The 27,191-nt window shown below is 39.3% G+C and overlaps 1 protein-coding gene across 1 annotated transcript in view; it reads right to left on the bottom strand.

Moving 5' to 3' along the window:
- Positions 1 to 633: 633 nt before the first annotated feature.
- Positions 634 to 27,191, bottom strand: part of gem (transcription factor CP2 like gemini) — a 42,231-nt gene continuing 15,673 nt past the window's right edge. Inside the window, exons 9-19 of the mRNA XM_028320611.1 lie at positions 26,425 to 26,532; positions 24,541 to 24,675; positions 22,952 to 23,071; positions 22,008 to 22,078; positions 9,180 to 9,241; positions 9,038 to 9,083; positions 8,057 to 8,147; positions 6,942 to 7,057; positions 6,540 to 6,614; positions 4,935 to 5,058; positions 634 to 3,524 (exon numbers count right to left, since the gene is read on the bottom strand). Coding sequence (XP_028176412.1) covers positions 3,375 to 3,524; positions 4,935 to 5,058; positions 6,540 to 6,614; positions 6,942 to 7,057; positions 8,057 to 8,147; positions 9,038 to 9,083; positions 9,180 to 9,241; positions 22,008 to 22,078; positions 22,952 to 23,071; positions 24,541 to 24,675; positions 26,425 to 26,532 — 1,098 coding nt within the window. The 3' untranslated portion in view covers positions 634 to 3,374. The remainder of the gene's footprint in view (positions 3,525 to 4,934; positions 5,059 to 6,539; positions 6,615 to 6,941; positions 7,058 to 8,056; positions 8,148 to 9,037; positions 9,084 to 9,179; positions 9,242 to 22,007; positions 22,079 to 22,951; positions 23,072 to 24,540; positions 24,676 to 26,424; positions 26,533 to 27,191) is intronic.

The following is a 27,191-nucleotide window of genomic DNA, read 5'->3' as shown; positions in this document are numbered from 1 at the left end:
TATCAGTCCTCGCAATACAGAGACAAATCTGAGCTTCTCCTACCTGAAAGTCTTCTCCCACCACGGACGGAAGCCAACCTGCAGACTCACTGCGTTCTGGGCGGTGGAGCACTGTAGAGTATCCTCGGAGCTGATGATGATGATGGCACTAGGAGCACCGCTACACTCGCGAACAACGCAAAAGACTCGGTCTTTCGAAGGAGTGAACGTCACTCATAGACGTGCTGAGAATCCGCGACACACGAGTGTGCGCATTGAGCGTCGCCGGGCAACTGAGGCTTGAATGAAGGTAGGAAAATAAAGTTGGCGACGCAAATATGCGATTACCCTCCAATATTTCAAGGACTGAACAGATTATAAATTATTAAATATTGTTATTATGTATAGTTTTCGTTTTATGACGAAGAAAAGAAAAAAACCTAGAACCTTACCTATTACGGCATTTTTTTTCCGAAAACCCAATTTTCTTTAAAAGGGTTTAACCAGTTTAACTAACATTTAAAATTCTATTTGTGATGTATAGTTTACTATTTATGACGAAGAAAGAAAAAACAACCTAAAACCTTATCTATCAGGGCTAAATTTTACTCAAAAACTGAACTTTAATAAGGTAATTTAAATAAAACCATCGCATCTTTTATTTACATTTATTCACTACAATATACCATACTACAACTAGAACATGTAACAGCTTAACGTAAATTATTACAAAATATACTCAATACTCCGCCATTGCAACTAGCGCTCAATTGAAGGCCGCATTTAGGCACTTGGGATCTATATTTACGCTAAATATCTAGTTTTTGTCGTAAGACTAATAAATAATTCAATTACGAATGATGCTTCTTTTTTTAGGCCCATTAGGTAGTTAAAACATTTTAAAATTGTTTAAAGCATTAGAACGTAGTGACGACACATATTATTTGCCTTCTCAATGGGCTAGAAGAAAACAAAACATGATTAATCACATTTATCTATTAGCCTTACGAATTATACCTAAACAATAATACATCAATATCATTTGGTAAAATTACATAAAAATAACACGGACATCCTATATACGGCGCCTAATATAATAAATTAATTAACATATAAACTTAACAATTAAAGCTAAGTATATTTCAAAGTGGCAAACGCTGTAGCTGCCATATTGGATATAACATATCACTGATTTTGCTTAGACGAAAGATTTCTTAGAATAAACAAACATAGTTTATAAACGAAATATTACAATAACTTACATAATTTTAACTGGCGATCCTAGTAATGTGGAGAAGGCGCTTGCTCATGGTTTTTAAGCAAGGTTTAGACTAGCAATGAAACTTGCAGAAGTTGACTTCCGCAAACTGTCACCACTGTGTAAATTGCTGGCGGATATCAATTTATTGTTAGTCTAAACCTGGCATTAGACAAGATGGATAAGAGAGATGTATTTAACCAAGACATATGTAAAGTAGGGTCAACGAGAAGCGATACCAAATGTAAACAAACCCAATGTCATGGGTGAACCCGTCTGACTGACATATTTTGGCGGGAGAACGAGACATTACGACAAATACACAAGATGGGAAGAGACAGAATATATTGTAAACTCGACAGTCGTATCGACCTTTTGTATCGCTGCTAGTTGGCCGTACTTTAGGTCTAGAATGCGCGCCGCGATAAGCTTTTATCGCGCCATTTTATCGTTTGTACGCGAGAAAACCATACGTTTGTCGTTTAAAATCGTCGATGAAATTTTATCATCGCACGCATCCTAGGCTGGACTAAATAGCAAAAATACAATTTTATTGTTTCTCTAATTTAACACAAATTGATTTATCATATTTTAATTTTGTTGTTTGATTAATCATATTTTACTTTAACTTGGTTGTATACAATTTCTTTTATTCTCATGTAAAAATCAATCTGCTTAGCTTTTAACGAATTACTTGCTAAAACATTGACTTAAATAACAATAAACTATGTACTATACCAAGTATAATATTTAAATTAACAATAACAGGCTAAATAAACATTAAATCTACGAATAAACACACAAATAACATAAATTTGTTAGTTTTTATGAGATGATAGTTAGTACTTAGTACACTAACATAAAATATTATGGCCCCTTCAAAATCATAATTTTTAACATAAAAGAACAATATTCAGTCATTCCCATAGTAAAAAAGTTCTTATCACTGTACGAGAATGACAAAATATTGTTTTTATTTAGAAATAGTTTTAAATCCTTTAAAATGTCACTCAATGGTGAACATTTTGATAAATTTCATAAAAATATGAAAAAAATTCACATCCATATGTATTTCCTCTATGCCATGCATAACTTATTTACTTTATCTAGTAAATAGGTACCTCTTCATATCCTTTCTTTAATTTTTATCAGTCATTTCCAGTAATTCCATTCAATCCTCTGCTGGACACAACACATAGCCCTTCATTGATTGATAAAACACGGTATTCACATAATATACCGTTCTACAGCCGGTTGGTATACAACTGTCTGGCATATACCGGACACACTGCCTCTTGCTGTTGGTACATTATTGTAACCTTTAATTCAGTATGCTACTCTAGAGTAGTTTACTGTCTAGCATCTTTAAACATATTGCCACGCTTTACATGTAGGAGAAAACCTACAAAAGTAATACACTGTCTGGCATTACGTAGAATTGTTGTCTAGCACCTTATACATATTTCCACGTCTTTTGTGTAGGTCATTGGTTCCCAAAGTGGGGGCGCGGGCCATCTGTAAGAAACCTGCGACCGCTGAGAGAATGCATTCCAGACTGCTCGATACGACCAATAAATAATCTTGACTGGAGGAGGGGGGCGAGGAATTTTTTGTATGGTCGAAAGGGGGCGCGTCTCAAATAAGTTTGGGAACCAATGGTGTAGGTAGTAGATAACCTACAAACGTAATGCACTGTCTGGCAATACGTAGATCTGTCTAGCATCTTTTGTACATATTGCCTGTCTTCCATATTGATAGTAGAAAAAAATACAGAAGTAACGCGTCTGGCATTACATCTGTCTAGCATCTTATACATATTGCCTCAGCTTTCCTGTAGGTAGAAAACCTACAAAAGTATAATATCGTCTTCTGACATTATACAGAACTGTCTGGCACGTACCGGACACATTATCTTGTAATTTCTTGGTGGTAGGAACATAGTACTTTAACCTTTGGTCGGTAGATGGAATTGACCTTCTTCTTCAAGAAGACAGCAGTACAGCGTCCGGCAGATAAAACTGTCCGGCTCGGTAGGTGGAACTGTCCGATTCCTGACACTAATCTTCAAGAACATCGTCCGGCAGCCATACTATCCGCCAGATAGTCCTGTCCGGCACGCACCGGACACGCCAGCTCCTCAATGGTTGTTGGTGGCGCACAGCAGCAACGCATCGTCCGGAAGCCGCTCCAGGCGGTACGTGGAGTTGTCCGGCATGTGCCGGACGAGCTCGTCCGTGAGCCGGACGCGCGTGCCGTTGGGCCCGGACACCAACAGCGTCTCGCAGTCCTGTGGCAGAGAGTGATGTTAGAACAGTGATTGAGGAATGTCAACATTGGCTGGAGTAATTTTAAGGTGTCTTTAGTTAAACGAGCACATGGATAAGGATAAAACAGGACAAGTTGCTCTGGAAATCTAAGGCCGAGTTGCACCACCTAACTTTGACCGTAACTAACGATAACCGGTGTGTTTTGTATGGAGTTTGACATAGTTCTGACGTTTGTTAAAGTAAGATGATGCAATGCAACCCACCCAGCCTAAGACCTAAACCTACTTCTTTTGTTTTTGAGATTACTGGCATGGAGTAGTGGACAGTGGCAGAGAGCTGTGGACCTCTGACTGGCACGAGAGTAGTGAGTCCTCTGACTGTTACGGTATGACAGGTGGGTTTCTAACATTGAGCAGTGGGCCCTTGGCAGGGAGCAATGGGCCCCTGGGTGGAAGTAGTGGACCGCTGGCTGACACGATGGTAATGAGAATTTTTCGGATACCCTGGTTACTCTCTACATACCTACACGACATAGCGTGTGGGGAGCATGATCCTTGCTTCCTGGTGGCGGTTTTCAATTTCGAACTCCTCCTATGTTCTTCTGATTAATTTCGATGCGGGTCCAATGACAGTTTAACTTTCCCCCGGGACAAACTTGACCTTCATTGGTTGGGTTTTTGTGGCGGTCAAGCTGTAGATCCTGGCTACACAGGAGTTGCAGTGGTGGGAACGAGAGGTGGGAATAGTCCCGTTCCTGGTGGCGGTGGCCGGTGGTTAGGGGCGGGTTAGGGGTTCCACTAAAGCGGAGAGGAGACGAGAGATATGCGGCGAGTCTGGCAGGTTATTTCTACCAAAGCGGAGAAAGATATTTACCTCGTGCAACAACGCGTGTAGACGGCGCATAAGCTCAGGCGCGCGGCAGGCGTGTAAATACAACGCGCTGTACACGGCGGCGCCGGGCGGACACACGTACACGGTGAGACGAGGCTCGATTCGCAGCAGGATACATAACCATGACCCTTATTGCCTGGTGTAAGGGGCGAGTTTACCTCGTGCATCGTCCTCCAGTTACCTAGATCCTGGCTGCACAGGAGTTGCAGCTGTTGGAAACATGGACCTTGCTGCCTCGTGTTATGGGTGTACTTCGCGCTGTAACGCATCGAGACAGCGCGGGAATAAGACACTTGTTGTTCGTAGCAGCGCGTGGCAACATGAACCTTGTTGCTTCGTGTTAAGGGCTGTATCTCACGTAGCAGGGCGTGGAAATATGGACCTTACTGCCTCCTGTTAGGAGCGGGTTTACCCCGTGAGCTTGGGCTCGCAGTAGGTTATGGCAATATGACCCTTACTGTTTGGTGTTAGGGGCGGAAGTGTCTCGCGAAGCAGGGCCGTGGTAACATGGTCCTTACTGCCTGGTATTAAGAGCTTACCTCGTGTAACAACGCGTGTAGACGGCGCATAAGCTCTGGCGCGCGGCAGGCGTGTAGATATAACGCGCTGTACACGGCGGCGCCGGGCGGACACACGTAAACTGTCAGACGAGGCTCGATGCGCCTGCAAGCACAAGTATTATCATCAGACTTCAAGTACTATACACACAGGGTTGTATGATTTAAATCAACTTGATTTAAATCACGATTTTTATTGCATGATTTTTTTGATAAAAATCACTGATTTCAATGAAAGACCGAAAATGGAATTGATGAAAGGCTGGGAGTTTATATCAATCAACTGTAATGTTCGAAAACAATGTTAATATCAGGTGTTAATGTATTAAATTGTCGTTTTGTATGAAGAATCTGAAAAAAATATTTTTTCATACAAACATATTTGCGGTTTTTTATACACAATCACACAAATTTTTATTGGCGGTGTTGCTAGCTCTATACATGAATTTTACGTAAATAAAAATGTTTTTCGTAAGAAAAAGTAAAGAAATGATCGCAAAACCTAATAAAAATCAAATAATCCAAAAAATCGTGATTTAAAAAAAACACTGTTTTTTTTTTTAAATTAAAATAAAAAAAATATGATTTTTCCACCCTGTATACACAGGACGATTTATTATGAATCCACGATCCAGGATAACCTAACCATTTATGTCATAAGTGAGCGAAAGAACACGACATGAAGCAACGACGAGAATAACGCGTGAGATTGTTAACTAACAGTGGGTTAGGTTAGGTTATAATCTGACGTAATTCACAATTTTACGATGACATATCAAACGCAACTACTTTTTTGCATCATGTAGCGCGTCGCGTTAAAACTGCTTAGTTTGGGACTGAATGTAGATAGCGCATAAAAAATGTAGCGTGACATAGCATCGCGTCGGGTTACCGCGTTATTTTATGTTCACTTATTAGGATTAGGACAAACGGGTCATGGATCATAGATCGATTCATGTAACATGCGAACAGCGTTGCCAGACGTCCCGATTTTGGCGGGACGTCCCGATTTTTAAATCAAATTTAAATGTCCCGCGCGGGACAGGCTCGGTCCCGCTTTTCGGAGAGAGACACTTACTTCACCAAACTTTTGTTTGAAACGCCATATTATTCTAAAGAATAAAACATTTTTAATTTTATTCTTTTTTTATTCTAAAGACGAATTTAACGATAGAGTAAATCTGATTTAAAATATTTTTTTTTGTTAAAATACATTTTCTATGGCTACTTTTGCTATATATGTCAAGTAAACGTAATTTTAAGTCAAATAAAAAGATAAATATTTGAAAACCTTTGATTATATACGTTTTTTTACTATGTCCCGCTTCTGACGGAAGAGTCCCGCTATTTTCACTCAAAAAGTACCAAAGTCCCGACTTGGCGAAAAAAAAACTGGCAACGCTGCATGCGAATCATGCCCCTGGAGTACAAATTTTAGTCTTCACTGCAAGAACACGACGTGATGGAAATCCATCCAAATGGAAGGCAAAATGAAACAATTCGATTCACATAAACGCCATGCCGGCATAAAAAATACATCTTAATTTTGACAAACATGAAACTCCAGCTTCTAACTATATTACTTACTTGGCGTGCAGGGCGTTGTATAAACGTATCCCATCGGCTAGCCCGCAGATCTGAATGATGTCATCACGAGACAGTCTGTCGAGCGAGAAACATTTCATTTGAATTAGTGTTTTTTCTAAAATGTTGAATTAATTTAATTAAACTTGAAAGGTGGAATGGTAGAAACAAAATTTTTTATGGTAAAGTAAAATCGAGGTAATATCAGCAATTTTAAATAAAATATGACTTGCATAAAAATGCGAGTGACCCTCCTTGGGGAGGAAAACATGGAACAGTCAGTACCTAGACTCTTAATTAGTTAACGGTAAAATATTAACCACAATACATGGGTGTGGGTTTGGAAAACTCAGGGGTGGTAGTATAAGGGTTAAATGATGGTGTTATTTACAACTTTAGACACACCTGAGCAAGTCAGCCCCAGAGAAGTTGGTGAACGTCGCCGCGTGCTGCGCGAAGCGTTGCCGCGACAACCACGCCTGTGTCTCGGCCGCTGTTGCGTCCTTTGACAGCCCGTAGTTCTGGAGACCAATAAGTTTGTTAATTGTGGCTTTAAGACAAGGGAGTAGAGTTAAAAAAGTGGTGGGAAATATATTCCCACTACCTTTTGAAGGGTTAAAACTTAAAGCTATTATTGTACTACGCCACAATACTCGTTTGTGACTTTAAGACAAGCGAATAGGTCAAAATATGAAGTGAGAAATATTCCCACTGCCTTATGAAGGGTTAAAGCTATCATTGTACCACACCACTATTCGTTTGTGACTTTAAGACAAGCGAATAGGTCAAAATATGAGGTGGGAAATATATTCCCACCGCCTTATGTAGGGTTCAAGCTAGTATGGTACCAGACCCCAATATTACTTACACGCCGTACGTTTAAAAAACTAATGTAGTTTCTTTATTTTGTAGAAAGACTTCCCACGGACAAGAACTGTCCAGCTGTGGACTTCCTTTGCTTTGTGGGAAGGATTCCCCCAACTTTGTGGACCAACAATTTAGTAAAACCACCTATATGCGGGCAGCGCAGGACCGGTCGTTGTAGAAATCCTTAGAGGGAGGCCTTTGTCCAGCAATGGACGTTATTACCGAGCCATACCGGATGCAACGTGGGACGTCCACCCACAAGCTGGACCGACGACCTCAAAGGTAGTCAGGAAGGCGCTGGATGCAGACCGCTACCAACCGGACGATGTGACAATCATTGGGGGAGGCCTATGTTCAGCAGTGGACAGGGCCGTCTTTAACCGGGCCCTGGGCATTTGGAAAAAGGTCTTAGCAGATGGGGGCCCCCTCGGCCGCGGGGCCCTGGGCACGTGCCCAAAGTGCCCAGTGGGAAAGAGGGGCCTGGCAGTGGAAGTCCTGTGGCTAAAACGAATGATTAATATGCCCGTTTTCACCATCAAGTTTTTAAGTGAAAACAAAATTCCTGTTATTTGTTACCATAGGGGTCAATTAAAAATTAGGAATTGATGGTGAAAATGGGCATTGGACAACTTGAAAAAGAAGAGTTTTCTCACCTTATCCGGATCTTCGGCCGGTTGCGGCAGATCTGGCAAGATGGCGCCGGGCGAGTGGCATGGCGGCGAGCTCACTTTCATCTCACCGCCACTGCAACAAAACACACACATTATAGGGAAAGCAGTTAAAGGGTTAAATAAGTAAGTATAAAAAAAAAATATGTATAAAGCCGCAGCGTGGGATTAATCAAAATTTTAATTTGATGAAATCATCATGATGTGTCTTTATTTCACATATTCATTTTGATCCTCCGAACTCCAAGTTCTTCTGATTAATTTCGTTGCGGGTCCAATGACAGTTTATCTTTCCCCTGGGACGAACTTGGCCTTCACTGGTTGGTTTACTGGCAAGCTGTAGATCCTGGCTACACAGGAGTTGCAGCGGTGGGAACGATAGGTGGGCATAGTCCCGTTAATTATTTTCGATGCCATAGATACATACAAAAATAATAGCATACTACATTGTAGTCCAAATAAACAAACAAAGTAGTACATTGTCTTGGCAACACCTCTAGCGAAAGAAAACCAAAATATACCACGCGTTTTGAAGAGCTCTGCCAAATCTATTTGTGGTACACACACACAACGTATTTACAAATATAAAACTTTCTTTTGCCTTGATACTTTTTCTTCTATTAAATACTATGTTAGTTTTATGGTGACAATATCTTAATACAGAATAACTAAAGTATGTGTTTGTTGTTATGGATGTTGCTTAAACCTATTAATACACTTGGGCACAAAATGAAGCGCTCACAACGGCAATGGAATGGAATATGTCTCTCGACAAACCCTAAATATGTACTTGACTGGTAAAGAATGCCTACTGTGATTAAGTCTACCATTTATGCAATAAAGTATAAACCATCAAACCCAAAGTGGTCGATTATCGCTTATGAATGTGTAACCATTGAATAATTGTCCCGATTAATTGTTATTCCTGTGTTTACAAGTATACATATAATAAAAAAGAATACTCACTCTTGACAGTACAGGGGCTTCATCTGGTTAGCTGATGAAAGTATAGCTGAGGACAAACAATCTTTGTTACGATAAAATGTTTCTTTTTTATTTTGTAACTTGAAAACGAACATATATTTAAGGATTATTGTCCTTGACTTACCTGGTTGAGGGAGAACAGGTTTGTTGACCAAAATCGGACTTGCAACTGTCTTTGGGGTCACACTGCAACAAAAAATTGAAGATATAATTATGTAACTTCTAACTTGTTACTATGCATTTATAAACTAACTAAGAGCTAGTGAACATCATTTTATAAAAGCTGAAAGTTTGTCAGTCCCAATATAGTAGATTAGACTGCTGGTGCATCATGAAGTTTGGGTAATCGTGGCTTACCTTGGCAGTTACCCTATAATTGTCATTAGATATGTGCATAGAACTTTGGTTTTAGAGTTAGGTTATTGGTATGATAGTTACATATGTGCAACATTTTCATAGTTATATGAGAAACCCTTATTATCGTTCATGGGTCAAATATAGTGACCGACCGAATATTCGTTTTCGTTTTCGGCCATTTTCGGCCAAAAAATGGACATTCGGCCATATTTTCGTTTTCGGCCAAAAACCAGCCGAAGCTTCGGCCAAACCGAATATCAGAAATACGTGAATAAGATGGCGACGTTTATCGTTCCGATATCTTCGGGAGTGAATCTGGTGCACTCATGATTCCAATCAGACTTGAATGGACGCGGTATTGTCACACTCTTTTGAAGTTGTGGAGTGAGGTTACGTTGTAAAGGGTGTCCAGCGAGAATTTTCCAAGTTCAAAATTGAATACAAATAAAACCAAAGAGTTTTCATTAAGTTTAATTGTTTCAAAATAGAGTCTAATGCGGATTTGAAATACGCCATGAGTCACTGGTTGGGAGCCTACAGAGCGTTCGCAGTATTTGAAATGTATTGTCGAATGATCGATGAATGTCTGATACCACAACTGCAACTGCATCCCGGTCAACTACGTAACTCTATTTCAGCAAGAAGGTGTCTCACCACACACGGAGAGTACCTCGATGGAGACACTGAGGACTTCTTTTTTTTTTTTAATAAATGATCAGCAAGTACATGGACATACCCTAGCTGCCTCGGTCACCAGATCTCACACCATGCGACTTTTTCTTGTGGGGATATCTCAAGTCAAAAGTTTACAGAACAATCCTTAAATAATTCAGGTTCTGTAAGAAAATATGCGCCGTGAAGTTGCAGGAAAATTATTAGCGCGATTTGCTCTCGCATAGTTGCGAATGTAAGGGTCCGGCTGTGAGAGTGCCTATAGTAAAACGGGCATCATTTAAGACATTGCCTATAAAAATTAAATCCGCTTTGTTAAACTCCAGTTTGCATTAGTAATAAATAATAAAAAATCATTAATTTATTCGTATTCATTTTTGAAGTTGAAAAATTCCCACTGGACACCCTTTATTTCTTCTTCACTTCCCAATATTTCATTATACACCGGAAATAATATTCTACTAAGAATTTATAATTTTTTTTTGTGTTTTAATGCCGGTTTTCTTAATTCAATCCTTATCAAAATCAACTGTCAAACGTCATTATATTTTTGGTCAAAATATTAACGGTTTTCAAAGTTTTTACATAATTTCAGATTGAAATTTGAGAGTTGAAGGTCATATTCGTTTTCGTTTTCGTTTTCGGCCGAAAATGAGACTGCAGCCGAAGCTTCGTTTTCGTTTCCGTTTTCGGCTGAAAATCCATATTCGGTCGGACACTAGTCAAATATAATTTTAATGAATCAAAATGAAAATTAGACAGCATCCACACATTAGACGACAGCAAAATTGTAAATTAATAATGAGATCACACCCAAACAAAACATCAGTGGAAGAATCTGGACGTATGCTCATTGACAGCATTAGCCCACTTGTATGCACAATCATTCACTTTGGACGTGAGGTCATTCCGGAATGATAGCAATGTGACCTACCCATGCCCAATTTGTAGGAGTAGGCAAGTGTAGGAATCCCATGGTAATCACCTATATTATGGAGTTCCTTGCATTGCAGCACTAAACCTTTTTGTCCAGTAGACGTGAAAGTGCTTTTCAAAAGTCTATTTTCTACAACATATTGGGGAACTTCTCCCATTGATAAAGCGGGTTGTTTCACTACTGTAATAAATGTGCAGTTTTTTAGTGGATTTTTGATTTGAACTTTGTTTCAAAGCCTTGAGTGTGAATGGCAATTATTTGTATGTGCATGAAATCAAAGGTCAGAACTCAGAGGATGATAATTTCTAAATACAGTGGCTACATAAATATGTACCACTTTATTTTGAAGTATACCTAGTTTGAACTGATTAAATTCAGGCCTATTAGGAAAAAAACATCCATGTTTTTGATAAAAGAGAAAACAAAGACATAGAATCCTCAATTTACGACGCAGAAACGCTGCAAATCGCAATTTACTAGACAGGTGTTCTATTACTGGAGTCGCGCAAACTTTCTATGTTTACGATCGCAAAGTGGTATGAACTGGATATTTACGCTAAAAGAGAGCGGCGCGCCGGCTTGACGTGAACGTTGGCTGCTTTGAACCTCCTTGCGAGTTCTCTGTACGTCTCGGGATCCGCTTCTATCTCCGCTTCGGCCTTCAGGAGCGAAAACTTCATCCGCCAGCCGCTGGCTTCGACCCCGTGCACGAACCGAGCCCTGAGCACAATACCGCGCCCCAAATGTCGAGCACTCAATCTCTGCTCGAACACGAGCATAATCCTCGTCAGCTATAGTCCTGTCTCGTCAGGTTGAAGAAGATGAACGCTCCAGATCCGACACGGTACGCCCGGCGACTGGCAACCACCATAGCTGGTCTACAACGCGCCTCAACAACCATTTGTCACGATTATCAACGAGATAACAACAGCACAACACTGATTTTGTGGACGAAAGTCTTCAGCAGACACCGTTTACTTGTCCAACATTATATTCGGCACTGCGCGCACAAAATAGCTAACGACTGCACACCGCGAGCTTCGATTCCGAATAAAACGCACTGCTACGTAGTAATTGTTTTAAAATACGGGATAACACCGGTTCGCAGTCGAAATTTCAGATTTATCAGCGGAAAAGAATTGAATGAAAAAAACAGAAACAAAAAAGCAGTACGGCGGATGACGGATCGCGAGCGACTGAATAAAGTAAAATGGCGGCGGCCGCTGATTGGTCGCGCTAGTGAGGCGCGTTGTTCGATTGGATCATAACCGGTTGGAGTCGGTTCGCGGAGGCCGCGACCGGCTAATGTCGGTGCATCGAGCCCGCTATACGTCATTATAGTGATGCGACATGCTACGTTGTTTGTTTTTATCGATGTTCAAAGGAGTGCTGCCTATTATTGCGGCTGAGGCAAGCAACGGAAATTCTAATTTAGTACCGTATTACCGCAGACTGGCGAGTTGAATTGAAACGCATGAGTTATATTTAACTCGGCAACGGATCAGCTATGAACCGGATATAATAATAGCTACTTGCAGTTTTGGCCAATTGAGTGCCAATTCGTTGAAATCTAAAGCGATCCGGTTTCGGAATAAACTAGACTCCACTTCGGCCTAAGTGTCGACGGTTAGAGTTGTCGCAATGCAGTTCGGTTTAATGGATACCTACTTCTTTCGAGAGTGCATCAACATATTTTTATGCTGATTTCCTTAATTTCACAGAGGTTGTTTTATATAGCGATATTTTATATCCATTCGATACTAACTCACGATTAAGATTTTATTTCATTACTTTATGCATCAATTTGTTAATTTTATACAAATAAAACTGCGATTTCGCGAGTTTATTAAGTCGCAGGAAGACTGTTATAATTTCGGTAATTGATTAATGAAGATGAATGGAATGGAATTTGTTTGTACAGACGACAGCACGTGAAACTACACTCTGTAGGATCTAAGTTAGTTGTAATATTATGGGCTATTAAGCAACGAAAATATGTAGTCTGATGTGCTGTTATTACTGCCTCCTACGAAACCAAATACCGAATAATAATGACCGCCACTGGGACTACAACTAATTTTATAATGGCAGTTATAGAGTCTACTGTCGTCTATTCAATAGTGCGCATAGTTTAAGATGTAAGTAGGTAGATGATGTATGATTGGCATCACTATCAAAGATGATAGCATGTGGCTCAAGACCTAAGACAACATGCAATTTACGCACAGCTGAGTCGATATTAACTAACGTTCAGTGCCAATATACGGCCGTTTTACGCAGTTAGATTTGGAGGACAAAGATAAGGCGCAGAATAATAGGCTGCTTTTAGTATTTAAAAGTGGCTTTACATGACTTTTAAAATATGACTTATTCCGGCACATTTCAGACATGGTTTGGAAGACATTTTATATTTGTACAGCTAGAAAAAGGAAGTAAGATTTCGGCATTAAAATAGTCTCACAACCGGACTCAACCGGTATGAGTGTGGCAAGGAAATATGGAGGAAATAGTTATGTCTTCAGGCTATTGGGTTTTAGACGATCCTGAAAATATGACTCTTTCGAGTATTCAGATCAGTAATCTCCAATCTGATCATCTAGTTACATAAATGAAAAACAACGTTTAAAAATGTGAGAGAATCTGGAATTTTCCATGCAAAAGTTGACTAGTTTTCGACTCAATTATTTAATCTGGGTTACAAATAATAATACTGTAAAGTTTCAACCAAATCCGTTCAGCAGTTTTTGCATGAAAGAGTAACAAACATCCACACCAACTTTCACCTTTATAATATTAGTAGGATTTGAGGGACATCCAGTCTCATGTCTCAGAATAATGTGTCTCAGAATATTCAGTACATTTGGACAGACCATTTTCTACAAAATGGGTAAAACTTTATGTAAACCACGCGCGTAGCCTTTCTCCAGGACTTACCATCAAGTCTCGCCTCGCATCTGTCTCTGGCATGACCTAACTAATCCCCACTAATCGAATCAGGCACCTTCGGCACAGTCATCTAGATACTAACGGCCGTATGTGTTAATGACATGACGATCAGAGCGACCGTCGGTTGATACCGGTTACCACCACACCGGAGCCAGACGTGTCGATGTGAGGATGTATTTTTGGGTGATGATGGTGCAACTGAAGTTTATCATTTATGGATTCAGTAATAGTCCAGATAAATGTTAACAAGTGTTTTCTAATTTCAAACAATGATGAGTTTTAAATCAAACCTAGGTATGGAATATTATTTTTTATGAGATAAATGAAGTCAGTTAATTTTTTTATACCTTTACATAACTGCTTATTGTACTATACACACGTCTTATTAAAACTGTGAGTAGTAGACCTAAAGCTTATGTTCTTTGACCAACATTTGCCTCTGGTAAATTAGAGATGGTCAATGGCTCCTCCAGTTGAGGCTAAAAATGATGATGAAGGTGCTTTAGTCAGTGATTTACAGTATTTACCACCTGATAAGTTAGGTCTTGTGTTGTAAAAACTTACAACAGCATTGCATTAACACAAACAATAACCATTGTTTGGAGCCAACGCGCTATGCAAGGCTGTGCCAGCGTTAGAAGTCGACGACCCTTGCAAATCCTGTGTAGTATGTAGGCTAGTATAGCTCAGCGGCTCAATGACGAGCGAGGCGAGGGAAGCTGTTAAGCGGGTTTAGGGCTGTCTGTTTACTTATTTATGATTAAGTACAGTTACAGTACATAGAATACCACATAAAGGAAAATCACAGTTGCAAATCACCCATCGATAGTAGCTAGCTCTGTAACTCCTCTCCAATGTCTTCGAAATTTCGTTGCGGGCCCAATGACAGTTTAACTTTTCCCCGGGAGAAACTTGACCTTTATTGATTAAGTTTTTAATGGAGGTCAAGCGGTAGATCTCGGCTACATAGGATTTGTAGCAGTAGGAATACTCCCATTCCGTAGCTAAGTTCATAACGATTTTTGTGTCTAAAAATCTACAGCACTCCCCTAGCAGGTGACAAACCAAAATTCGTGAAAATTTTAATTCCACAATCACTTTCATCCAGTTTTTTGGGTACTACTCTGATACCTCAACTACTTCGATCCTGTAAGCGATCGCGATATTCAATCTGTTACGACACGAGTGCTACTTGCATTATGTTTTGATCAATTTCGGTGACGTACAGGACATGCCTTTACGTAAGTCTACGAATATAATGCGAATCTAAATGTATAAACCTATTTTCAGCTCGCACTGGTTGACATGACAATCAGATTGAGTCCGGTAAAGTCTGGATAGTCGACAACCCTATACAGCTGCGTTCAGATTAGCCGACTTCCACGTACCATGCATGAGCTAGAAAGACATTCACCTCAATAGGAAAAACCCATGGAGTGTTTATGTTTTGTATTTATATTATCCTATTCGTATAATACTTAACTGATCGAAAACTGTCATAATAATGGTTTATGGTACATTTTATAACTTTATTTTTCATAAACACAAGTTTCTTATGAGAAGCAATCACGTAAGGAAATCGTCGATGGGCCTTTGACCATAAAATGCTGAGTTTTTCCAGTTTTAGTAGACAATGCAGTAGACATATCAAAGACTAGTGCATGTAGTTTTTGTCATTCGTTCGTTCGTTTCAGCCATAAGACGTCCACTGCTGGACAAAGGCCTCTCCCAAGGATTTCCACAATGGCCGGTTGGTGGCGTCCTACCTTTATGAGGTCATCGTTCCACCTTGTGGGTGGACGTCCTAAGCTGCGCTTTCCTGTACGTGGCCTCCACTCCAGAACCTTGCTGCCCCAATTCTACCAAAATACCTATACAAAAACATGTGAATCGCTCAAGTGTTATTTTACGACAATCTAGATCAAAGCCGAATAACCTTGGACGTCACGTGTGACAAGGATTATTTAATATATTTTTTACTCTTGCAAATGATATTTGTACGGTTATCTACCTACATCAGTCTGAATGTCTATTGCGGAAACATTGTTTTGTGAGATATCGAAATTCGTATCTGATAAAATTAACTTTAAAGGATCGCTTGAACGTGATATAGGTAAAAACAATACTACATTTGAATTCAACGTAGCAACCTACTTACAAACCTGCATGAAAATAAAGATATGAAAAAGATAACTCGAATAAAAACAATACTTTAGCATCACTATTTTGAAAAAGAAATGCTGATTCTATTTTTACAGCACTGGCCCATTAATTGTCCTGAAGCAGTGGTAGGAGGATTAATACTGGGACGTGTAAAAGTGCTTTTTAAAAGCCTACACCTATAAATGAATTATATGAGTTTTTTTAAGTGCATTATTTCGAAATAGTCAGTCAAGAATCACGAACTCACGATCCTCATTCAGCTCGTAAAATATTTTTAACGAGTCAACGTGACATCATTGAATATGGTAATGCAAAGCACTGCACGCGCTTAAAAAACACTAAGTCCTAATATTGGTATTTTAACAAACACCCAACAAACCACTGCTTTGAGAAAATAACGTGGGCCAGTGTGCTGAGAAAAATCGGTACAAGACCGCAGAATAATAAAAAAAAAATCTGAATTTCTTTTTTATATTAATAAGGTAAAACATGAAAACAATTAAAAATCTATATTATCACCACTGTACCACCATGTTTTATTTAATCAAATAAAATTATTTCAATTTGATAAAATAATAACTGCAAGCGAGCATGTAGATATCGTAAACCGCGTGCGGTCGTTTATTTTTATGACATCGCTCGTTCTATATTTAGACGGGCACTTCGTGAAAATGGGGCCGTAATACTTTCGGCCGGCAGGATAGATTGCTCAAGATCTGGAGTGATTTATGACTATGTAATAGGCTGTAATTCTTGAATACGATCCGGGTGGACGTGTGTGGGAATGTACAGCACATGAGGCTATACATTTGTGGTAAGAGGCTAAAAAGTGTTTTCTGTATAGTCGACTATTACTGGCTTGGATATTGTGTGTATTATTTAATTGGATAATAACAACGACGTTTAAAGAACTTTACTATATTATAATAATAGTAGGTAACTTATGTCAAGTAGTAGGTACTAGGTAGTCATCATCATCATCAAGTCATTGGGTCTCTAATGCAGGAGCACGACCCTCTCTAAACCAGAGGCAAATTGAGAATATTTTATGGCCTACACTCGGTAAGCGGTACAACATTCATCATACGGTCAAAATACTATAAGTAACACATATTAATACGTGCCATTCAGTAATTATTATTAATAATGAGGCACACCATAATTACTTACTTATTCAATATAGCTCGAACCTATCTACACTGCACTTCTGCACTATCACTAGATGCTTGAATGCTATCACGCATTAAGATGCAACATCGTAATATGATTGCAAAAGCGTGTTGTAAACACTTATCTTAACATTGACTTTGTAATGAGAATCGTTTGAATGGATCCTCCATTATGTATGGCACGATGTCCTTAAGTGACACCATTTTGTAAAAGGCACAGAGAGTGATAACATTATAATATGGCACTGTTTTAGAATACACACAGCGATAAGTACTATGCTACTAAAATTAATAAAAAGTAGTAACTTATCTTTCAATCACACTCAGAGGATTGTCTAAAGTTCCGGTATGAGTAAATAGGATGTAGGAAATTTTAGTTTGAGATAAGTACCTACACTCTTACTTAACATAAAGTCAAAGTCAAAATTTCTTTATTTGTATAGTAGACTATTATAGGTATACTGCTTACAAATCGTCAAATATTTTGCTCTTAAGGAGCCTCTACCTCTACATGTCCCATAATCTTTTTACCCTACCAGCACTTCGAGACCAACATTTGGCAAGTGCTGAGAAGAAGCGCCGCAACAAACTCAGTCACCACTGCCTGCCGGTTTAAAATATAAAAAAGTTAAGTCTAAGCTAACTGAGATCCGTCAAACAAGATACAACCTATTGCATGTACGAAATAGGTATCTAACCAATGCCTTCATAGACACAACTATTTTAACGTAATGTAACGCAATATACCACCATCAAGATTGTCCTATAAATAAGCCCTAATCATCATCAAACGAAAGTCACGCAACGGTCCGAGGGGTGCAATTAATCAATTGATGGGCATACAGCTAATTGCACTGCGGATGCACCGATCAATGGGTATATTTGATTGCACACGCAGTCTATTGTTACTTGTTTCGAGGATATTCTGCTTAATGGAAATGGTCTTGGATCTTAATTTAGGCAAGTGATTAATTATAATGAAAAGAAAAACCCCAGAAATACCTCATCATTATCATCATTTCAGCCATAAGATGTCCACTGCTGAACATAGGCCTCCCCCAATGATTTCCACATTGGCCAGTTGGTGGCAGCCTGCATCCAGCGCCTTCCTGCTACCTTTATGAGGTCGTCGATCCACTAGAAATATGTATTCCCAATTTATTTCACACACGATATCAAAATCATTTTGTGATGTGGTTTTTGTCGACCGAATGGTTTAGTGCTGTGATATTTTTTTATATAAATAAAACAACGAAACCGATATTATTACTAAACTTATCGATATTTATTTTGTCCATCACTAGTTCAAAGAAACGTGCTTTACATAAACCGATGAATAAATAAAAAAAACCGTGACTAAAATTAAATATCGAATAAAATCCAGTATTATCTACTTCAGACAGCAGACACATTTCCCATTGCGTGCGAGCCATCGCGTGTGCAGAAATTGCTTTAATTGCAACACCTAGGTACATAATGCATGTTGCGTAACCGACACACGCATGGGCGGGATGAGCACATCATAACTATTATTTAATTAATTATGAAAATATTAAATAGTACTACAAAAGGACTTAATATTTTTTTAAACTCTTTTGTGTACATAAAATAAATAAATAACGAAGGTCGCTGGCAGCAATGTCCTTCTCTTACATCCTGATGTTAGTCAGCAGTAGGCATGTAAGACAATATCAGGCATGTAAGACAATATCTAGCAAAATACCACAGCTATTTAGGTAGAATCAATAGTCATCATCATCATTATTTCAGCCATAGGAAGTCCTCTGCTGGACATAGGCCTCCACCAATGCTTTCCATGTTGCCCGGTTGGTAGCGGTCTGCGTTTATCTTGTAGGTGGACGTCCGACTATGTTTTCCGGTACGGAATCAATAGTATATCTTTTTATCTACTAGTGGAAACATAGCTTTGATTCATCAACTTTTATGTTACTTTCAAATTTTAAATGTTTAGTTGGATATTTTATGCTGTCGTCCGTACCACAAACAGAATAGTTACTAACATAAAATTGTTATAAATATTCAAAACAGTAAAAACCTCCATCTGTTAGCAGTCAGCTGCTAAAACACAGATTCACGCGAGAACCAGCCGCAACCGGATCGGTTCGTTAGCACCAGATTTATTGGCCAGAGGTCCTTTGACGACAGCTGATTGCTGGTAGGAAGATGAGTCATGTTGTTTTGCTTTTAGCGAGTACTATTTGAGATTTTACATCGACGAAAAATTTACAGCTAGGTGTAGTTGATACGTGTACCGGATTAGAGCTAACACAAACATAAAAGCTATCATAAAAGCTTCACGAATGGGTTTTTTTTTCAACCTATAATCCTATAATACTCTAAAAACTCCTTTCTCACATAATCTCGAACGGAAAACTGCCCTAAGCAAGGGAATATCCTAACTAATAATACTCCCAATAGTCAAGAGGCAATGCTAATATACCAAGTACATAACTACAGAACACAAAGCACGCATCCCGCCCGCATGTCTCAACCGCTCAAGTACCTAGCGTTCAATTGTCACAATTTGTCCGTCTAATTTTAGGACGGCAGTACTGGCGTGTCTGTTGCGTTAAATGATAGAAACGTAGATAGTTACATACAAGTCGAAAACTACAGGAAGTACGCAGCAACGCGATCTAGTAAGGAATAAAACGGACTAGAGAAAACTTTTTAGGGAAAAACCCTAACATTTTGTCACTACTTTGGTTGCGATAAGATCGTCTAAATTGCGCCGTTTCAATACATATTACCTAAATTTATGTACATAGTCGTATTTATCTAACTAAATAATGATTTTATTTAAAAGATAAATATATCGGTTAATTTAATACCTACAGCTAAATTGCAATCAGAACGAAACAGCAAATCAATAAATTATTTTACTAGGTACCTATTTTATACTATCATGACTTCGTGGAAATTCATACATAAACCGGTACAACCGATTCAATTTATCGATATTTAAAGACAATTACAAGCTATTAGTCGCATCACTAGTGCACGAATGATACAGAGTTCACAAACAGTGGAAAAAATCAAGTGAATCTTCTCGCGTCTTGTGAAATTGATTGTGACAAACTACTGGATCGAATTACTGTGAATATTGTGTTATGTATGGCGTCTCGACGTCGAATAAAAAACCAAACGAATTTCAACCTTGCTAGAACATTTTAGGTGTTGTTTTTCAGTTTTTGCCATGTCTCTGTCTGGCTAATTTAGCTCTGTAATATTCCTGAATTACATAACTGCAATTTTTAAGGACTGAAAAATCGAAACTGACTGACTAATTGATCGATGTATAATAAACCGATTTTCTATGTTATCCAAATCGGTATCGTATAGTTTTGTGTCACATCTCTACAACAGAACGTACTAAATTCATTCGATAATATTAATTTCGTCATTTATTCAATTTCATGGCGGATTTACACTATGCGGAAATTAGCCAAGTCAAGTCAAAAAAACAGTGGGGTGGGGATGAAAAATGAAGTGTAAAAGCAGCATGAGATTGATTCTTTGGATTGGGAGTAACCGGGTTCAATTTCCAGGTCGGACAACATAAGTAAAATTGAGATGTGTATTTGTTCCCAATTTATTAGGCTAGAAAACTGCTTGACTACCGTACTGCCTTGATTTTCCGTAAAAAACTGAGTAGAGGACATTATTTACTAAAAGATCTAAACTAAAAGTACCGTAGAGCTGGACTTTTGGTATAATTTATGGCAAAGTTTAATGGTTGATATGCCTTCAATTGATTTAATTTGCGAACATAGGTATTAAAAGCAGGTGATACAGGTATTTTAGTATCTCAATCTCGCCTTGGTCGGTAACTTAAAGTATTAGGTTGCCATTTTTACAAGAAGCATGGAGGTAATTATTTATCTGAAAGTTCTGTAGATAAGCTATCTCCAATGTAAGTGTGGCGTTTTAGAACGCCCTATATATGACGCCACGATGTTACGGCACACAGAATAAGTAATAGTACAGGTACAGAAGGATTACTCCGCAAGACGATTTAAATAAATGCGAGTCTTGCTACGACGCGATACAGTGGAATTCAGCTCGCACAGCACTACGTACCTACAATTTTATTCACCTACAAGTTTTGTCTCTTTCTATCGCGTGCCTCTGAACTCTTCTTACGTTGTTAGGGTTGTTGTCTAGTGAAAAATTAATTAATCTACTTATATGTAATGAGGTACGTATGTAGGTAAGTACGCATTCATTATGGAAAACCTTGGGAGAGGCCTTTGTCCAGCAGTGGACGTCATTTGGCTGAAACGAACGAACGCATTCTGAGCAGTAGTCATGGTAGGTTAGGTTCCTATACTATCCTAAGAATTATTGATTACCTACATGACCAACATACCTTACAGCATCTTTGGGAAGCGAAAAAAAAGATAAATCCGGTGTAGATTTCTTTTCGAATTTAAACACCCGAACCCCGTACAATATTTATTTCTCTTTATGTCCATTTTTAAATAATACTTCGATCGTAGAATTAGGTACATACTACAACACACGCCAGCGTCCTGACGTCGCGCGCGTGACACTCGACTGATATAATACCCGCCGGCGGGGCGCTTCGCTGTAGGTAATTATCGGATGCACCGCGCGGAGTGAGCCAGGCCTGGTTACGGTTAGTATGCCTTCGTCGATTGCTGAAAGTATAGCTTATTGAACTTACCTTAGTTCTGGCGAGTACGGCGGCGATGTCGTCACCAGGGAAGGCGGTGGCATTAGCGCGTCGTTCGACAACTGGGGACAAAGATATAATCGTTAGAAGAGTCACCTCGTATTACAAGCGCGTTGAACTCTAAAGTCCGGTCGCCGAGCAGATAGAATTACGTCCAAAGACCCGATGGGTAGCTTGCCATCTGTATCGCTCGCGTGTTAATTATATTGCTGTCGCGCTAGCACAATGAGGGTTTTCGCGAATGAAAGATCCGCTAGATGGCGGGACGTGGATGTGGGGTCTGACTGCTGCGTGATTGGTGGATTTTGACTTATCTGTCAACGTCATGTCAAAAATAACTAATTATGCAGCATTTGGACCTCGCGTCTACGTATTGCCATCTGGCGGATTTTTCATTCGCGAAAACCCTCATTCTATCTGCTCGGCGACCGGACTTTAGTTCCCCCTAAGCTAAATGACCTGGGGGCGTAGTGTGAGTTTACGTCAAACACATTCGATGTCGACTGCGTAAAAAAGTGACACTAAATGTATGACGGATTGTACAGCGCCCCTAGCGGAAACTTTCAAGAACTAAAATCTTCATAAATTTTTTATACTCACACTACGCCCCCTGATGTTGATGATCACTTTTGTATACCCATTCTTATAAGATACAAGAATGCGTGGTAAATTCAGTGAACTGCTCCTGAATCAAATGTACCTACTACTGCTTTTTCTATTTATTTATATTAACCGGCAGACAGTGGTGACTGAGTTTGTTGCGGCGCTTCTTCTCAGCACTTGCCAAATGTTGGTCTCGAAGCGCTGGTAGGGTAAAAAGATTATGAGACATGTAGATTGTAGAGGCTCCTTAAGAGCAAAATATTTGACGATTTGTAAGAACTATTTAATAGTCTATACAAATAAAGAAATTTTGACTTTTGACTTTGACTTACGGTGGTGAGCACGGTGGCTTCGCATCCAGGCTGGTACTTGTCCAAGTCGGGGCGTGGTCGCCTCATCACCTTTTCTCGATCTTGCTTGTGTTTTCTATCAGCGCCTTTTAACTTGAAGACCTGATGACAAAAAAAAAATTAATGAAAGTAGGAGTTGAGGTTTTTAGGCGGGGGTTGAGATTTACCTTGATCTGGCAGTGTTTTCTAAGGAAGTTGGGTTTTCATCCCCAAGTTGGTTGTGATTTTTAGGCAGGGGTTGAGATTTACCTTGGTGTGGCAGGCGGCAGATTTTTTTACTAAGGAAGTTGGTTTTTCACCCCCAAGGGATGAAAGTAGGGGTTAAGATTTTTGGGCAGGAGTTGAAATTTAGCTTTGGCAGGCGGCAGAAATGTTTTCTAAGGAACTTGGGTTTTTATCTCCAAGGGGGTTGTGATTTTTAGACAGGGGTTGAAATTTACTTTGGTCTTGCAGGTGGCAGAAGTGTTTTCTAAAGAATTTGGGTTTTCATCCTCAAGGGGATCATAATCATAATCATTTATTGCTTGTGATTTTTAGACATAGGTTGAGATTTACCTTGATCTGGCAGGTGGCAGAAATGTTTTTTAAGGAATTTAGTTTTTTATCCTCACAAGGGATGAAATTAGGGGTTGAGATTTAACTTGTTCTGACAGGCGGCACAAATGGTTTTGTAAGGCAGTTGAGTTTGCATCCCAAGGGGGTTGTGATTTTAAGGTTTTCAACCCCATCATGGGATGAAATAAGGGGTTGAGATTTACCTTAATCTGGCAGGCGGCTGCGTGTAGCCTATTATGTTCTTCCGTCGCGAGGTAGGTCTCCACTTGGATGCGGTAGGGCACGCCTTTCTCGCCGCCATGTTAGTACTTCTTTATAAAAGACTATAGCCAGAGCCAGACTCCATGGTACTTTTTTCTTCTTTAGAGAAGGATGCAAGAAAGAATGTAAAAATCTTCTAGCTAGGTACAATCGGGAAGTTAATCTCGGATTTGACCTTTAAAAAGGTTCTCCGTATTTTGAAAAGTAAACTTGACATTATAAATATTTCAACCCCATGGGGATTCAAATTAGGGTTGAAATTTCTAAGAAAGGGTTGAAAGTTTTTCAACTATTTTCTCGTCACTATGTTTCTTCTTCTTTATAAGTATACATATTTATTTATCTATTTACCTTGATCTGGCAGGCGGCTGCGTGCAACCGGTTGTGTTCTTCCGTCGCGAGGTAGGTCTCGACTTGGATGCGGAAGGGCACGCCTTTCTCGCCGCCATGTTAGTACTTCTTTATAAAAGACTATAGACAGAGCCAGAATCCATGGTATTTATCGTTATATCTTATTTTCCTCTTTAGAGAAGGATGCAAGAAATAATATAAAATCGGGAAGTTAATCTCGGAATTGACCTTTAAAAAAGTTCTCCGTATTTTGAAAAGTAAACTTGACATTATAAATATTTCAACCCCATGGGGGTTGAAATTAGGGTTGAAATTTTTAAGAAAGGGTTGAAAGTTTTTCAACTATTTTCTCGTCACTATGTTTCTTCTTCTTTATAAGTATACATATTTATTTATCTATTTACCTTGATCTGGCAGGCGGCTGCGTGCAGCCTATTATGTTCTTCCGTCGCGAGGTAGGTCTCGACTTGGATGCGGAAGGGCACGCCCTTCTCGCCGCCATGTTTCTTGGCCGTGAACTCCGTGGATATGCAGTTCACCTGTGGGGTTTAGAATGATATAGTTGATGGGTGTATTACTAATCAAAGTAATAGTTGACCTAGTTCATCAGCTGAATCAAATGAGTATGAGTAATATCACAGAATAATAATTAATAAGTACTACATACAGAAGTTTTACTTCGCGAAGGTAAATTCGAAAAAATGTATGCTCAATGTCATTAACAATATGGTGTAATTTAGCTTGTCTCAAGAGTCAAGCAAGTTTGTCAGAAGTTTTGTTGACAAACGCCAGTGATCGGTACTGCGCCGAAGCTATAGGGCTGACTTCGGTAAAATGATGTGACGTGAGGTGCCAATCTGCAGAAAATGGCGGAGGAAATACATGATTTAGCATGAATTATCATGAATAATATTAACTACTTATTTACCTCTCAGTGTCTTCAGGCAACTTAAAAAAGTACATTATGTGTTTTTATTATTATTTAGGCAGTTAAATACTGCACAGTATTTAGTACACCATTTTCTTTATTTTTTTCCATCATACACAAGAATACGCGTGCGTGAGTCAATGTTCGCTCGTATGTGAGGCCTTGTCGAATAGTACTCTTGTAGGGGGCAATCGTGCGTGTTTTGTTTTCGATGTAAACTCGCGGAGATGAACAGGCCTGGTAATATACATAGGGCCATCTCCGAGTAAAGTTCTAAGTAGTTACTAGGGATGTTATGGATATGTAGTTTCGGTTATGGATACGGTTACGGATATAGGAATAATATTATACCGGTTTCGGTTACGGTTACGGATATTTACGACTACGGATATCTGTGCTTTAGAATGCAATTTGCAATAGATGTCTAACACGGTTCATTCATGGCCGCACACTTTACATCGAATAAAAAGTAATAAAAAAATATAAATTGATACTAGATGGCATTATAAAGGTAAACCAGGCTGTTATACCTTTACATATTATGCTACACAAAAAACCATTTAAACTGCCTACATCCGATACTATTCGAAACTTTTGAATTGGTTACGGTTCCGGATATTTTTATTTCGGATATTCGAAAGTTTTGGTCTCGGTTACGGATATCCATAACATCCCTGGTAGTTACTTCTTGTCAGTGTCATGGTTTCATTGCTACTCGTGATTTTAAGGAACGATTAGCCTACTTGATATTTTACTCAGAGATGGCGAACGAGGTCCTTATACACTTTTGTTTATGATAATAGAAGATGGGAATTTTAAAAACTTTGTAATGTGACAAGAAAAACATCCATTGACCAGTACAAAAAGGTAGTGGATACTTTCGAGTCATATGGCATTTTATGAGTTGTCAAAACGCGACTCTCATAGATTTTGTATAGTAATGTGAAACAATAAAGTTACTAGTTCGACATTGATGTTAGCTAAGTGATTGGTTGACTGTATCGGAGCTTACAAGGTGGACCGACGACCTCATAAAGGTAGCAGGAAGGCGCTGGATGCAGGCTGCTACCAACCGGACGAATTTCGTACTCCTCCTATGTTCTTCTGATTAATTTCGTTGCGAGTCCAATGACAGTTTAACTTTCCCCCGGGACAAACTTGACCTTCATTGGTTGGGTTATTGGCGGTCAAGCTGTAGATCCTGGCTACACAGGAGTTGCAGCGGTGGGAACGAGAGGTGGGAATAGTCCCGTTACCAACCGGGCGATGGAATGGATGGATGGATGGATGGAAATCATTGGGGGAGGCCTATGTTCATGAGTGGACGTTATGCGTCTGAAATGATGATGATTAGGTATACCTTGATGTAGACGCCGACGTCTTTGGTAGGGTCCCAATACACGTGGAGAGCGTTGAGCGCCGCCGGTTGCTCGACCCGAGTGACGCCGTAGGACAGAGGCACGTCCACCTGTAGGATTGATACAGGGTGTTCAAAAATCTTTAAGAACTGGTTTCCTCTAAAGCGGAGAGGAGAGATGTGTTTAAATAAGCAAGAATAAAACTTATTTCTGAACAAAATCTGATTGGTTATTCAAACACCTCTCTTTTGTAGAAACCGGGCCTTAGGCCGTCTGTTCAACGGAAAACAAGTGATGAGTGAGATAAAAATCCAATAAATAGAATGAAGAATGTTCACTAATTTTGTTTTTTAGCTTTCTGTATTCTCTGTTAAAAATAAAAAATACACGTGAAAGAATTATTTCGATGCGTCAATTAGTTTCCAAGATATTGAATTTTAAAAGTGCGGGCGGCGGCCGGCCTGCCATTTTATGCGCGTGACGTCATATTACAACGACTGGCTCATATTTGTATGGGTGGAATCTTGCAAACTGAATTAAGACCCACTTCCAGGCAACCGATTAAGCTGAAATTTCGCAAACACATGTGATTTGGATGACCATGCAATATTATGATGACATGGAGCTGATCTGATGATGGAGCTGGAAGGTGGCCATAGGAACTCTATAATAAAACGACTTAAATGCATCGAGTTTGGGCTCGTTCGTTTTGTATTGATGAGTATTTTAATTCTATATAGTAATCGGGGTCTAATGATGGAGCTGGAAG

This window comes from Ostrinia furnacalis, unplaced genomic scaffold, assembly GCF_004193835.3.
Source record: "Ostrinia furnacalis isolate ACB-3 unplaced genomic scaffold, ASM419383v2 OfSCF7415, whole genome shotgun sequence".
NCBI lineage: Eukaryota > Metazoa > Arthropoda > Insecta > Lepidoptera > Crambidae > Ostrinia > Ostrinia furnacalis.
Note: the sequence above shows the minus strand (reverse complement) of the source record. Positions and strands in the feature narration are given on the sequence as shown.